We start from the raw sequence: 15,904 nt of genomic DNA on the forward strand, positions 1-15,904 counted from the left end.
TTGCCTCTCACTTAGAGCCATCTATCCTGATTCTCCTCTGGAGTAAATAAACAACTCTAATTCTTCTGTGTGCTACCCCTTCAGCTATTTCAAGTCAGTTATGCCATTCCTCCTGAGTCTTCTCTTCAGGGGAAATTTCCCCAGTGCCTTCAAATTTTTCTCTTAGGGCAAGGTTTCCAAATCACTTTACCATCCTTTTGATCATTCCTTCTATCATCTTTGCCCCAAGGGCTATAGAAGTCCCAAGTGTGGCTTCCATGCTCACCTTCATTCATCCATTCATTCAGTAAATATGTATTGAACACCTTCTAAGTGCTAGTCACTATTCTGGGCCCTGGGCAACTGTGTAGCTTGCAGTTGTTGGGAAGAGAGAAACAACAAACAAATAAGATATCTGAGGGTGCCAAGCTATATAGAATAAATTCAGTAGAGTAACAGAAATGTCTTAGATTTGGATGATCAGGCAAGATCTCTCTGAGGAAGTGACACTGAGCTGAGACCTGAGTGACAAATAAAAGCAAGCCATAGATAGGTTGGGGAAAGCTGTGGATAAGTCCAAGTGAACAAGAACTGGGCACACAGTGAGGTTGGAGAGGCCACCAGTCTTGCAGGGAGCCCTCTAGGCATTTTATTTAAATGCAGTGAAGAGTTATTGGAGGATTTTAAGCCAGGGAGGCAATATTTGATTTGTCATTGGGTTGTTTGTTTGTTTTAATGTATTTATTTTTATTTTTGGCTGTGCTGGATCTACATTGCTGCTCGGGCTTTTCTCTAGTTGCAGGGAACAAGGACTACTCTCTAGTTGTGGTGCTTGGGCTTCTCATTGCAGTGGCTTCTCTTGTTGCAGAGCACAGGCTTTAAGGCCCGCGGGCTTCAGTAGTTTTGGCACGTAGGCTCAGTAGTTGCAGCTCATGGGCTCTAAAGCACAGACTCAGTTATGGCACCCAGGCTTAGTTGCTCTGTGGTGTATGGGATTTTCTTGGACCAGGGATCAAACCCATGTCACCTGCATTGACAGGCAGATTCTTTACCACTGAGCTACTGGGGAAGCTCCTGATAGGTCATTTAGAAAGATTTCTGGGAGGGTGGTTTAATTGGGAATAAGGTTTCATTTCCCCCCACATTTTCTCTTGTTTCTTGTATCCAAAGGGATCGACAGCCAGGCCAGTTTGCTCTGTTCAGGTGACCCATGAGGATCTGTGAGGTGAGTCACAGCCATTGTCAGGTGCACCTCACAGCTGTCCTCAGCAGGAGCTTGGACATTCAGGGAGATAGCAGTAGCTCCCTAAGACCTAGCCCAGCAGGTTCAATGAGTCTTTGTATGGAGTTCTCAGTCCTCTTGGCAGCCAGAGGGAGATGGAGCCAAATGTGGTTTGGGGATGGAGCCAAGGGCACTGGTTGCAGGAGAGACAGGGGAAATGTGAGTGGAGACCTAAGGCTTCAGAGTAGTGTCCAGAAACCAGTCAACTGAAGAATAGATCTGTTGTCTGCCCAGTCGACACAGCTCCTGTGTGGTTCCTGCCTAAGAAAGGAATTTGGACACTTTCTTGCTTTGGAGTTTTTAACATTTGATGTAGCCCCTTCTCAGGTTAGTATCCTCTTGGCTTTTAGGAAAGTGGATGACAAGCTGGCATCTCTGAGTGCCAAGGGGGCATCCCAATCCAGAGGACTTGAGTCAGGAGTATCCTTAAGGGAATGAGGAAGAAAGCTGGGAGAGAGATTCACCTCAGATCAAGGGTAGATGGGATCTTAGAGATCAGAGTGGGAGAGCTGGGTTGGAGGGGATGAGATCCCCCCCGCCCCACCAGCATGTTAGAGATCTTTGAAAAGACCTCCTACCGTTAGGCATCCAGTTGCTGATCAGATAGCTATCCATGTACCTGAGATCTCCACTGGGGTCACCACTCGCCTATATCCCAGCTTTGTGGGTCTTAGTTTGAAATAATACACAGACTCTGTAGGATCCTTTCAGCAGGCAAGCAGTGACTCTGCCCAGCCCCCAGAGGAGATGACCAGAGATCAGCAAGGTCAGGAGATGTGCTCAGCATCACATGTCTGCTTAGTCATGTCACCTGGGGCCAGGTCTCCATTAATTCACATCTTTTGCCATAGTGTGCATTGTCTCCTGTTTCCATCTAGAAAATCGTACCAACTTACTCTCAGCTTTAAATCCACTTCCTTTGGCCCTGTGACAGCCAGACGTGAGGGGCAGCATCTTCTCCTTTGTCTGAGTCTCTAAGTCCCAGTCAAGATTGGAGGGAGAGTTGGCTTAGTATCTGCTGTTGGCTTTGTCTTTCTCCCAGGAGCTCAGCAGAGTTGAGCTAAAAGGGAAGACATGAGGCCTCCTTAACCCCTGAACCCACACTCACCAGACCAGTTCCAACCCCTTCTCTCTGACCCCCTTTGCTTCCTTTTCCAGGAGCCTGGAGAGGCGTGGCTGGATCAAGACCTCCCCCGATGTGAGCAGGTGTCCTCTTCCCTGCATCACCCATTGCCACTACGCCAGGGAACATCCTCAAGCCCTGGCCCTCAGGGTAGAGGTAACAGGAGCCCGGAGCCGAGACCATGTGACGGCGCTGGCCCTCGCCACCGCCGTCCCCCCCACCCTGGCCCCAGGCCCGGCACCATGATGTTCCGAGACCAGGTGGGCATCCTCGCTGGCTGGTTCAAGGGCTGGAATGAGTGTGAACAGACAGTGGCCCTGCTGTCACTTCTGAAGCGAGTCACCCGCACCCAGGCTCGCTTCCTGCAGCTCTGCCTGGAGCACTCACTGGCGGACTGCAATGACATTCACCTGCTGGAGTCGGAGGCCAACAGTGCTGGTGAGTCTCCATCCCCAGAGATGGGAGCAAAGCAGGAGGGAGACATGGGATGGGAACAGATGTCAGGTGGCTGAGGAGGCCTACCTAGCAATGGTGCTAAGAAATGTGGGTTCTAGGCTTGTTGGTAGGTGAGGAGTCCCTGACCTCTGAAGTCATCATCATGTCTCTTCTGGGGCTTTGCTGCCAGAAATCTTCAGACGCGGAATGGGACACTCCTGGGGGAGTGCAGTGCGGACTAGAAACTACCCACAGCAGAGGAAGGATCACATAGGGCAGCTGACAAGAATAGACTGAACCCATTACCTATGAAAGGGGGATGGAATGTGAGCATTCGTTCATTTCTCAAGCTCTAGGACATCAGAGCTAGGAGGGAATTTTAGAAGTCTTCAAAAGTTACAAGTCATATTATTCTTTACCCCCTCAAAGGTAGGTTGCACCTAAGACATACAGTTTCAAGAGAGTTTTGAATTTACATGTAGTCCATTTCAGTATCCTGAACACTCAGTAAAGAAGTACTCTTTGTCATGAGGGTGACACTGGTGTGGGTGAGCAAGGCTTCTCTAGAACCTGTCCCTCAGACCCCAAGTGTAGATAGAAGTCAGTCCAGAGAACTATCTCACAGGGCACTGCTGAAGCCATTCAGGCCTTCTGGGGCTCCCCAAGGCTAGATGGAGAGGTGTTGACCTTGGTGACAGGTGGGAGAGATGGAAACCAAAGTGAAATGAAAGTTGCTTAGTCATGTCTGACTCTTTGCAACCCCATGGACTATACAGTCCATGGAATTCTCCAGGCCAGAATACTGGAGTGGGTTGCCTTTCCCTTCTCCAGGGGATCTTCCCAACCCAGGGATTGAACCCAGGTCTCCCTCATTGCAGGCAGATTCTTTACCAGCTGAGCCACAGGGGAAGCCCATGGAAACCAAAGAGAGGGAGTATATGCACCTGAAAGCTAGCTGGATGGGGTTGGTACCCAGGGACCCATGTAGAGTGTGCCCTAACCTTTCCACCTTCTTCCTCATGACAGCAGTTCAACCTGAGTCCCTGCAACAAGCCAAGTAGTGACTTTACTTGTGTAGTAACTTTGAAAAGTGTCCTTCATGACTCTAGAATCAGACTGTCTAGGTTTAAATCCCAGTTCTGTCACTTGCTGTATAATCAAGTAACTTTACCTTTCTGAACCCTGGTTTCCTCACCTTTAAAATCAAGATGATAACTGTGCTTACCTTATAGGTTAGTTATGAACCCTGAGAACAGTGTCTGGCATGCAGTAAACACTCAGTAATGTTAATTGTTGTTTTTATTGTCAGTAACTCGTTTAGCCCATATAACAACCCCTTGAGATAGGTAATGTTGCTCTCTCCTTTTTATAGGTGAGAAAAATCAGCATGGGATGCTAGGATTGGAATTTAGGGACCCCCCCAGAGCTGCTTCGTCCTCTTCTCAGGCCTACCCACCTTAACAATCACCTTTACTTTGAGTTTTTATCGTACAAATCACAGAAGTGCCATGGTTATAGGGAAAGTCAGTTCCTCAGGCCAGGAGTCACCAGCTTATGTTCCTGTCTCAGACAGTGAGCAGCAGGAACCCAGCTTGGCTGCAGCAGGTTCAGACCTCAGCTGTTTCACAGTTCTCCCATCCTCCCCACCAGGGAGGGTTCTTCTCTGCTCTAGCTCCAGGGCAGGGGATCTGTGGTTGTGCTATGGCTGTACCCCCAGCATAGGGGGTTCTTTGGGGCAGACCAATGTCTTAAGCAGCTTGGTCATGCATCCCCACCATCCCATTCTGAGCAGAGAGTTGGATGAGCACTGGGTGCCAATCCTGGCCATCTATCAGAATCACTGGTTGCTTACTGCTGTTTATTTACTAGAGCATTTTTAGTTTTTGCTTTTGTTTTCAAAATTTGCAGTAAAATCAAACCATATGAAAGATGAAAAGTGAGGTCTCCCAGACTTCCACATTCCCAGTTTGTGTATGTTTTATGAGAGATTCTGTGCACATTGAAGCACATTCTGCACTTGAGTACATTCAAGTTCTCCTTCCAGCTTTTTCATTATTTTGATGGTTTTAGCACATAGAACAGACCATCACACACATATTAATTTATTTGGGTTTTTTTTCCACTTAAAAATGGAACTTGAAGATCATTCCTTATTCAGCACATACACATATACCTTGTTGTTAATGGCTGCTTGATAGTAAGAATAGTAAAGTAACAGAGAGCCTGACCTGTGTATCAAGCAGTGCTTTACTTATATTATTCATAATCCTCACAGCAGCTCTGTAAGGAAGATCTTTTAACTCCCCCATTTACAAATGAAACAGCTCTGTCACTTGCCCTGGATGGTACAACTGGTCAGAGGTGGAGCTGGAATTTGACTCTAAAGGTCTTGCTCTTAAAAGGAATGCTGTATTGAGTACCCTTTAAGTATCTCTAGGATAAATTCCTAGAATTCTGTGGGACTGCTAGTTTGAAGTTATGTACATTTAAAATATCTGTTGTTACCACATTGCCCTTGAAAGACATGACATACCTTATACCAAGAACCTGAGACCAATCTCAGACAGTTGGCTTTAAGATGTTGTGGTTAATGCCTGTCCTTGAGAATTGCCTTGCAATGACTTGACTGGTGAATGAATATATGAGTCAAGGTCTTTATCCCCAGCCCCATGTCAGGTGGTAAGAATAAAACAAGTTGGTACTTAGGTGGATGGAGAGTTAGGGAAAACTTAGAGTGAGGGAAGAGAGGGCGGGCCATGGTGTGTTCCAGAGTCAGCAGGAAGCCTGCCAGGATTAGAGCAAAAACATGACTGGAAAGAGAGGTGATCACAGAGATCAGTCCTTTGGACCTTGAATGCCTCTTCCTAGTAGGCATGGGGGCTCCAAGCCTGTGTTTGTTGTCTCACTCCCAACCTCATTGGTGAAGGAAGGAGCTGGCGCTGGACTTGGAGACCTGCCTTGTAGGAGGAGCTCTGCATCCTCTTGTCCATTATGGCTTTCCCATCCTGTTGTGTTTCCCAAATTTGCATCATCATCAGAATCACCTGATGGGGGAGAATGTGACCTAAAATCAGATTCCTGGGCCCCTGTCCCAGACCCACTGAATCAGAATCCTTAGAGGATAGGCCTGTTAATGGGCACCCTGGTTCTTCTGCTGATTAGGCAGTTTGAGAGATGATTCTGTACTGATGATTCATTTGTCATGGGACATGAGAACAGGAATCAGGACACCCAAGAGTTCTAGATCAAGCTCTGCCACTAACACCTCTTGTGACCTGGGCCAGCCCCATCCCTCTTGGGCCTGAGGATTCTCATCTGGACAAGGAAGGGATTGTTCTAGATACTCTCCAAGTGCAGCAGTAGTTCCTAGTATTTTATGGAATGGGCACCTCAGAGAACCTGTCCCTCCTTCCCACCAAGATGCACACTTACCCTGCAAACCAAATCTTGAGTTCAGTTGGTCTACCTTTTCTTGGATAAGGATTACCTATTACAGGGTCTGATGCTCTTTTTCAGCTTTTCCAATCCCTTTGGGCCAGGAGAGCAGAACAGTGAGGCAGATCCTCTGCCTTTTTTGGGGGGTTTGCACTTTGTGTCTCACCCACCCAAGCCTGCTGCTACTTTCAGTTCTCCCAGGGAAATCCTGGGTTCAAGTTTGGGTCTGGGTCAGAGCTGCTTACCCTCCCATATCCTCTTCAGAAAGGGCCAGAGAGTACAGAGAGCTGAATTCTGGTAAGTGGGTCCCCATGGTGCCTTCATGTCAGAATCACTTTATAAAAAGAACCTGAGGCCTAGGTCCTATCTCCAGAGATTTTGGTGTTTTTTAAGCTTGCTGTTTGGCACTTGTGTGCATTCAGTGGAGAGCTGCTGGTCTTGCTGACATTGACTCTGGGTGGGCCCATTAAGGTGGTGAGCGTACTGTCACATGACCTACTGGAAGTGGAGAGTTGGGAGACATGGAAGAGGCACTGGTCTGGGCTGTCCCTTCCTCTCAAGCATCTAGAAGGGTAGAAGGAAGTCCCCCAGCCCACGAAGCCAGTGTTGGTTTCATGGGAGCAGAGTCTGAGATAAAACCTGGAAACAGAAAAGCAACACCCCAAGAGTCTCTGGAACCAGGGAAGGAGAAGCCCCAGGTTTCCCCTTGTCATTATCCCTGTTCCTTGTCTCAGTGCTGTCTGCCCTGCCTACTTGCAGCTACAACAGTAATCCTATCACCCGCCCCCCCTTCCCATGATGACTTGGAGCCCAAGGGTGGGGCCAGGGAAGCTGAAGTCTCCTTCTCTCCCTGGTCCTCTGGCTTCCTGGGCCACATTTCCTGCGTTTCTTCTCTCCTCCTGTTCTCTGAGTCAGAATCCCTGTATCCAGCAGGTTTAAGCCCTTCCCTCCTTGGCTCATTGAATCTGGGTGGGGAAACTGAGGTCAAGAGGGGGCTGTGGCTGAGTGAGTCACCCAAGCTCAACTCTGATGCCTCCACCCTCCCCTTTCAAGCTCTACTAATGCAGTTCATCAAACAAAAATGTGAGCCCCTTTGCCCTCCCCTACATTTGTGTGAGATGGGGTGAAGCATAGAAGGGCATGTTGGAGCCAAAACCCAGCCCCTCTGACTAGTGCCACAGGCTGCCACAATTGTTGCAACAGCCCAGCATGTAAAAATGAGTTTCTTCTTATGGCAGTCTCCAGGATATATTTGGCTCCTGTGATTTGCAGCACCCAGGGTCATGACCTACTTAGCTCTGGTCACCTGGCCAAGGAGAACACTCTTACACAGTGTCCCTCATCCTCTCTGGAGTCCAAGTTTTCAGCTTGGTGAGCTGCAGTCATTGACGTCATGGCATTCCCCAGTCCCCTCCCCCATCCGCCCACCTCCAGAATTTCATCACTGCTTATTGTGCCTCTAGCTCAGAGGAACCAGAAACGTGTCTGTTTTTGGTAAATAACTGCATGAAATTCCCCACCCTTGTCGGGAATCTTAAGGGGGAGACCCAGATGTGCTCTCCTATGTGAATTGCTCCCTCCAGACCCAAAATAGCTTAAGCTCTAGATCTTCAACCAGCAGCCAACAACAATAATAGTTGAAGTGCATGGAGCAGTTAACACAGATCAGATGCTTTGCATGATTATCTCATTGAATCTTTAAAACAACCCTGTGTTGTAAGGGCTTTTAACTACCCTCATTATACAGAAGAGGAAACCAAGGCTCAAAGAGGTTAAAGGACTGGCCCACAGTTATATTGACCTGTGTCTTAGAGGGAAAGCTAGATTTTGAATCCAGGCAATTTTGCCTCTTGAACTTGTACTCCTTACACCATATAATCTGCTAGGACATGAGACAGAGTGACCTGAGGACAGAGTGATCCTAGACAGGGTATATTAAACACACAGAGACACCACTGCCTTCCAGGGGACCATCTGGGTTCAGCTGTGCAGGTATTCACTGAGGCTCTGCTGTGCCTCAGCTCTGGGCCAGACTCTTCTGATCTGGGCAGGAACCTAGAAGTTTCATCCCCACCCATCATCTGCAGCCCCCGCTGGGCTCACCCCAAGGGCCCTGAAGCTGCGCAGATTCCTTGGACCAGCTCCAGTGTTCACTGATGCTTTCCAGTCTTGAGAGGCCCACGCTTTTCAGCACATTGCTGCACAGATACATGAACACATATTTCCCTAGGGTCAGCCTCCATTCATCTAAAACCACTTTCCCCTTTCACTGCAGTAGAACAAGGTCCTTCATTGAACCCAACCCTTGGGGCTCTTCTGTCATGTCCCCTGGCAGTACCAGAGGAGAAACTGTGTCCCTTAGCCCTGGAGTCCTGGCAATACTCTGGGGTGGGGGAGGGACTAGACAAGGCTTTTCTCTGTCCCAGATGCCTCCAGCTACCCTGTAAGGCCTAAACAATAGCAACTGAGAGCATCAGAGTAGAACTAAAGTGGTAGGCCAACTGTGCTGGAGGAGAAGGGAGAAAATCACCTATCACTGAGTCACATACTGAGTGTTTACCATGGGCACACTCTTGTCAGGTGCTTTATATGGATTGTCTTCCCTAAATCCTCTTAGCAGTACTGTGACCCTTCTTTTACAGAGGAGGAAGCACGTTGTCCACCTGTGCCACACAGCTGGGGTGCAAGTCCATGACTTTCTGTCCCTCATCTTCAATCACTGTATTTCTTCTTCCTTCTCATCAGGAACTGAAAACTCAGGGACTTAGTCAAGGAGATAAGAGTGCCAGGGAGTTCCTTTCCCTGTGATCCAGTGCCATATGGAGGTGGGAGAACTCAAACAGTGAAGGCTCCCTGAAGTCAGGAAGACTTGTCCCACCTTGAAAAGATCTTTTGATATGGAGATGACCTAAGAGAACTGCTTCATGGTCATGGGGAGCTAGTTCAGGAGATTAAGGATGGAGGGGATGAGGTTTCCTGGCCTTGTGTGCCAGGTCCTAAAAGGGATCTGGAAGGCCAGGAACAAGGGGAAGAAGATAATGGCATTGGAGAGATATAGTGGAGGGTTGTGGGATTATGCATTATACTGTTATTGTGTAGTTAGTTCTATTTTGGCCAGTACTGTGGATAAGCATGAACTGATGACTCTGAATAAATGGATGACCCCTTGAGCACTTTAACAGCTTGGAGTAGAGAGGCCAGGCAAGAAAATGTGCACTGATATGGCCAGGAGTTTGGACTTGTATATGTTTTGTTTTCTTAGAGCTACAAATGTAAGAATTAAAAGTTCATATGAATTCCCAAGCCACAGATTTCCAGACACATCATTAAGAGAAAGAAATGTGTAAAAAAGGTATTTCTCAGGTTTTTATGCCATATTCCCAGTGGCCAGGTGTCCAGCCTGTAGTGTGGGCAGAGGTGACCAGAAGTACCTAGAATATTAAGCCTTAAGGATATTGAGTTGAGACACCATTGGAGGCAGAGGGATCCAGATCAGGGCTCACTTGAAATCCAGATGCCTGAAATTCTGAGGTTCTCCTGTACATGCCCATTCCTAGCCTCTCTGTTTCCTGGTCTGGGAGTTAGCTTATGCTTTGAGAATCTCTGTGGATGTTCAAAAGGAAGAAGCCATTGTAAGGTATAACCACCATGGTGTTAGGAATGACAGCTGATGGTCACTGAGGACTTTCTTCGTGTCCTGCTTTGTGCTGTGGTCTCAATTCATAGCAACCATGCCAGGTAGGAATGATTCTTAGTCTCTCTTTAAGATAGAGAAAGTAGAGCTCTCTGCAGTGATCACGTTTATATCAGTAAGTAGGAAAGGAGGGACATGGGCCACATCACTACCTGTTCTTTTTCATCACCCACCCCTCTGGGGTCCTAGCTCCATTCAGCTCCTTTGTGCCTTTCTGAGACCTTACCATTAACCCAGTAACTCACCTCTCAGAACTCCCTTGTTTATTGTTGGAACATCGTCACTGTGGATGCAGGTATGAGCTGAGTTGCCCAAGAGTGAGAACAGAGTTGGTCCTGATCATTGTCTTTTTTTTCTCAAGTGTTGGTATTCTTTGTCCTTTTCCCTTTCCCCATTAGCATTACCCGCCATCCTCCACTCCATTGAGCTAGTTGTGCAAGTGGTAACAAGGTTTTCAAGGAGGGACAGTCAGTCCTATAACAGTTCCTTCCCAAGGCCGCCTTTGTGGGGCTAGCTTGGGGCCTTATTCTCGGGGAGCTCACTTCTGGGTAGAACAAGGAAGCCTCACTCATCTTCACAGGACAGATAGGCCCTCAGACTATGTGTTGGGATAGAAAGGAGACATCACCAGATCCCCAAGGCATGGAGTAACCAGGAAGACATCCTTCCTGAAGAAGGACATGTTTAGGCAATCCATAAAAGACTTATAATTTAGATAGGAGGAGGAAGACTGTTGCAGACTAAAACCTTGATTCTCAGCCTGAGTGTGGAAGTTTGGATGAATATGGCATTTAGAGAGCCCCAGGGAAGATGAGGTATCCTAAACCAAGTCTTTATCTGGAAGAGTGCCCTAGAAATGAAGGAGATGTTAGGCTAGGAGCTCTTGAACTTGAGTCTATTGGTGCTGGTTGCCATTATAAGCTTCAGGTCAGGAACATGATATCCTGGTGTGCTTTGGGAAGATAAATCCATCTGGTGTATGGAATGAACTGGAAGGGTAGAATCTAGAGGCTGATTGCAGTTTAAAAAGCAGCCATCAGCATTTATTAGATATGTTCTACATTCCAGGCCACATTCCATTTTTTATTAACTCATTGAATCTCAGAGCAACACTGTGAATTGGGTACTGAATTTTTCAGGTGAGGAAATCAGTGCTCTCTGAGGTTCAAGTGACTTTTCTAAGGTCAAGCTAGTAAGTTGGGGGAGTTCAGACCATCTGATTCCCAAGCCCAAGCCTTTTTTTTTTTTTTTTTTGGCTACACTACACAGCATGTGAGATTTTAGTTCCCCGACCAGGGATTGAACCCTACCCTCTGCACTGGACCACCAGGGGTTTAACCAATATATTCTGTTGTCCTTCAAGTCAGGATGAAGGCTTGTTTGATAGGGGAAAGAAGGTAGAGGCCATGAAGGTAAGGAGTAGGGATACAGCAAGAAGAGCAGGCCTGGGGACAGCAGGAGGTACTCAGGTTCCAGAGTAGCATGTTTGGCTGATTAGGAGCCATAGCAGGTTTCTGAGAGTAGGAGTGATGAAACCAGAAAAAAGAGAATTACCGTGGAAAGCAGGCAGAGTATGTTAGATATCACCTATATGGGGGACAAGGTTGGAATCATGAAAGGAGAAGGGAAGTGAGATTGGAGCTGAGGGAGTGGATTATAGACAACTTTCCTGATTTTATGGAGGGTCCCCCACCCTGGCTCCCCTGACATTCCCTCTTGTCCCCTCTGCAGCCATCGTCAGCCAGTGGCAGCAGGAGTCCAAAGAGAAGGTGGTGTCCCTCCTGCTGTCCCACCTACCCCTGCTTCAGCCGGGCAACACGGAGGCCAAGTCGGAGTACATGAGGCTGCTGCAGAAAGTGCTGGCCTACTCGATCGAGAGCAATGCCTTCATCGAGGAGAGCCGCCAGCTGCTTTCCTATGCCCTCATCCACCCGGCCACCACACTGGAGGACCGCAATGCACTGGCCCTCTGGCTCAGCCACTTGGAAGAGCGGCTAGCTAGCGGCTTCCGCACCCGACCTGAGCCCACCTACCACTCTCGCCAGGGCTCGGATGAGTGGGGTGGCCCTGCAGAGCTGGGCCCTGGGGATGCAGGGCCAGCCTGGCAGGACAAGCCACCCCGGGAAAATGGACATGTGCCCTTCCACCCACCCAGCTCAGTGCCGCCAGCCATCAACAGTATTGGGAGCAACACAAATGCAGGTGAGGAGGTGGGAGTTCCCAGGAGGCCATGCCTACTTTAAAAGGGTCAGACTGGGCTCTCTCTTCACTCACTCTGTCCCTGGGCAAGTCACATAACCAATCTCTCTGGGCCTCAGCTTTATGAGGCAGTGTAGAGGTTGTGAACTGGCATTCCCAGAGCCATTTCTGACATGCCAACATGCTTTATTGAGCCCAAACTCAACAAAACTTTGGTTTTATTTTGTTACATTTTTTAATAAATTGGCAGTATAAGGAATTTTCCCCTAAAAACCCAGATTTCAGCTTTTCTTAAAAATCAAACGATCTGGCAAATCAAGGCCTGTGTTCTAGTGGCAGTCATAAGATGGAGTTAAATATTGGTCACCACCTTTAGACCCTACATGTGTCCCAGTAGGGCTCTGCTGCAGCCATCCAACTTTGGGCATGTGTGATAACTGCCTGACCTCTGAAAGCATTGAGTTAATGACCATAATTTGAAGTTCTTTCTAGCTCAGACATTCTGGATTTTTGTATCTGGCTCCAACTTACCAGACTCATTTCTGAGAAGTGTTATGTTTGTTAGCCTGTCCATATAAGATGTAACTCATACTGCAAGGCATTAGTAATAGTAGGTAACATTGTTTAGCATTGACTGTGCTAGGTGCTCTATTTTTAAAAGCATTTTGCAGGCATGATCTCCTTTAATCATCATCACAACAATATCATTAGCCCCATTCTGCAGATGAAGACACTGAGACTCAAAGAGATAAAGTCTTGTATTCAAGGTCATAAAGCAAGTAATGAAACTGGCCAAGGTTTAGACCCAGGCAGCCTGATACCACTGCTTGCTTCTGACTGCTATGCTATCCTCCAACTAAGTGGTCTCAAAATGACTCTCCTGGTTAGCACCTCCAGAGGCTGGGGTGAGCAGGAGGGGCTGGTATTCCAGTGAGGTTTTTGTTTTTTGTGTTTTTTTTTTTATTTTTGTTAGAGTATAGTTGCTTTCCAGTTAGTTTTTAAAATGTTAGTTGAAATGAACCGGATAAAAGAGATCGACATTTCCCAGGATTGATGAGGTGACGGTCACATGACCTGACTCAAGGCAAGAAGTTGCCAAGATTTAACTTCAAGATGCCCAGCTGCCTTTTGCAAGCCATGGTTAAAGCAGGCCAGGTGAGGGTGACAATAAAAATGTTACCTGTGCCAGTGGTAGGGTGAACCTTGGGTCTTTGGTACTGAGCTGTATGGCACCTGGTACATATCAGTTACCCCTGAGCCTCTTTCTTCCCCAGTTGAATATCGATATCCTGGTCACCTGCTTCCCTCCCAAGTGTTGGCAAGAATCAGGGAAGATAGAGGAATAGAGGGGCATTTCCGGGAGCTCTAGCAACCCAAGGTGTCTTGGACCTTTTTTCCCAGTCTCAGAGCATGACAGTTTCTGTGTCCAGATTGGGAGGGTATATTAATAATGACAATTCTAGCTAAAATATATTCAACATTTAGTCTGCCAGGAGCTGTTCTGAGAACTTTATACTTAAAAATTCATTGGCTGAGTCACAGAAAAGTCACTTGCCCAAGGTGGTGTAGCCAGAATTTAAATCCAAGCAATCTGGCTCCACAGCTCATATTCTTTATTACTGTGCTACACTGCCCCCACCTAAAAGTGACCCTCCCGAAGATGCTCATCAAGGGGAGGGGTCACCCATGCAGGGTGCCCGTACTTGCAGTAACTTTAAAAGATCAAGCTGGAACAGTGTTGGACCGGGGATTTGAACCAGAAGAGAGACTGGACATTCCAAGTAGAGGGCATAGCATAGATTGAAGGTACAGGGATGTCAAATTGGAGGGGACAGTATGTAGACAGGTCTGGCAAGGATGGAGAGGTGCAGGGATTTAAATGAGTAATAGCCATAGCAAATACTCATGTTTATCATGGGCCTGCCCCTGTACCAAAGACTTCACATGAAAGTGGGAACAGAGGAGGAAATGAAGTGACTTGCCCAGGATCATGAAGTTAATAGGTGGCAGAGCCAGAATTTGAACTCAGGTCTGTCTTGACTCTCAGATCTCAGTATGTTAGGATCAGATCTGGGGGCAAGGGCAGGGGGACTTGAAGGATAAGATGAAGCTTTTCAATTTCAGGCAATTGCAGGAAACAGGAAGTCATTAAAATATTTTTGAGTGGGGAGCAAGGATTGGCCTGTAAGGGCAGGCAGGGTGGGTTTGGGGTTCTGCCAAGGACAGACCAGGGTTTCTTGGAGAGTACGAGGCCCTGGATATCTGGCCAGCATTCCTGTTTTTATAGTTCTCATGCTGTGGCCAGCCTCCACCCTAGTGCGGGGCCAAGCAGGGCTTCTCAGGAACTGCACAATCGTTCCAATCAGGATAATTTCCTGTCCTCTCAGCCTCGCCTGCCCCCTTCTTGGCTGAGAGGGGAGAAAGGAGGAAGCCCAGGGGCACCAGGACAAGTAAAAAAAAAAAAAGGCCTGTGTTAAGGGTCCTCCAGGCCCCCGCGCCCAGAGGGTGACATCTTTTACGAGTCCAGAGGCTTTGGAGGAGCCCCATGCAGAGGACACCAGATGTCACAGATAGTGGGTGGAGGGTAGCCTTCATGGGTGGGGTCAGTGCACTGCCCTCTCCCTCAGGTGACTTCCTGGCTAGGAGTGTAGATAACTGTCACAGATGAGGGAAGGTGCTTTGGGACCCTGTACCAGGCTGGGTGTCCTGAATCTGGGTGTCAGTGAGGCACTCACAGGAAACCCAGCCATTCCATCAGAAATGAGGCTAGGGTTCTTCTGTCTCTGCCTCCTAACTCTTTGTAGGAACTGGGGTGAAGGACTTCTGTTTCCTAGGCCTTGATGTTCTCACCTACCCAGTGTGATGCTTTTTGGCTTTGTTTTCTTTTCCTTTTTGACTTGGGGTACTTCTAGATTTCCTGTGTCAAGCTCAGAGGCCCCCTTAGCACTCTTAGGGTGATGGGTGCCCTCCTTTTGGAGTCAGTGAATTTTCAGTCATTCCTGTGTCTTGGCCTGTCTTGGGGATGCAGAAATGGTTGGGCAGGCTTACTGCCATCCTACACAAGCCCAGATTCCAGTGGGAGGCAGCCTAGGGAAGGGACAGGAGGGCTGGACTTGAGATAGCAGCACAGGGGCCCAGGGCACACAGAGGAGACAATCGCAGAAGAGGGGACACTTGAGCTAGGAGTGAAGGCCAAAGTGGCTGGCAGTTAAGGGTGGGTGACTGGTGAGCTAGGGGAAGGGAGTAGCATGCGTAAAGGTCTGGAAGCTCGTGGGAACCTGCCTTGTCCTTAGAATGGTTAAAAATCAAATTGAATCCCTTTTCCTATCCCAAGAATGGGATCGATGGAGGATATGAAACATCCTGTGAATGAGGGCCTGGATTCACCCTGGTTTGGGCTCAGAATAAGGAAACATCTTTTGGGAGGTGTTGAAGCCCAATAATAAATGTTGAGGAAGCAGTTTATGTACCTCATTCACTTACTTTATACATAATTGTGCAGAACCTCCTCTAGTAGAAACCCCCCTGTAATTACTGAGTTTAATTAATAATGTTTAAGACAGGATGGGGCCCTGTTGTCACAGGTCTGGAAGCAGGGGGGTACAGTTATAAACAAGTGAACAGATAATTAGATAAGGTCATTTCAAGTTGTGATCGGTGCTGTAAGAAAGACAGGACATAGTAATATGATAGGGGATTGGTGAGGAGGAGCTACTCCTGACTGAGGGTTCAGGGAAAGCCTCAGAAGGAGTGACGC

General features: G+C 47.8%; 1 protein-coding gene across 4 annotated transcripts in view; it reads left to right on the forward strand.

The window, feature by feature from the left end:
- SAMD4B (sterile alpha motif domain containing 4B) overlaps positions 1-15,904 on the forward strand; it is a 35,142-nt gene that overhangs the window by 11,630 nt on the left and 7,608 nt on the right. For 2 of the 4 annotated variants that reach the window (XM_061139268.1, XM_061139269.1), the window contains 3 exons: positions 1,150-1,204; positions 2,420-2,822; positions 11,680-12,150. In XM_061139268.1, the coding sequence (XP_060995251.1) occupies positions 1,190-1,204; positions 2,420-2,822; positions 11,680-12,150 (889 nt within the window). In that variant the 5' untranslated portion in view covers positions 1,150-1,189. The remainder of the gene's footprint in view (positions 1-1,149; positions 1,205-2,419; positions 2,823-11,679; positions 12,151-15,904) is intronic. The other 2 variants (XM_061139271.1, XM_061139270.1) reach the window with 1 other exon arrangement.

Source organism: Dama dama, chromosome 4, assembly GCF_033118175.1.
Source record: "Dama dama isolate Ldn47 chromosome 4, ASM3311817v1, whole genome shotgun sequence".
NCBI lineage: Eukaryota > Metazoa > Chordata > Mammalia > Artiodactyla > Cervidae > Dama > Dama dama.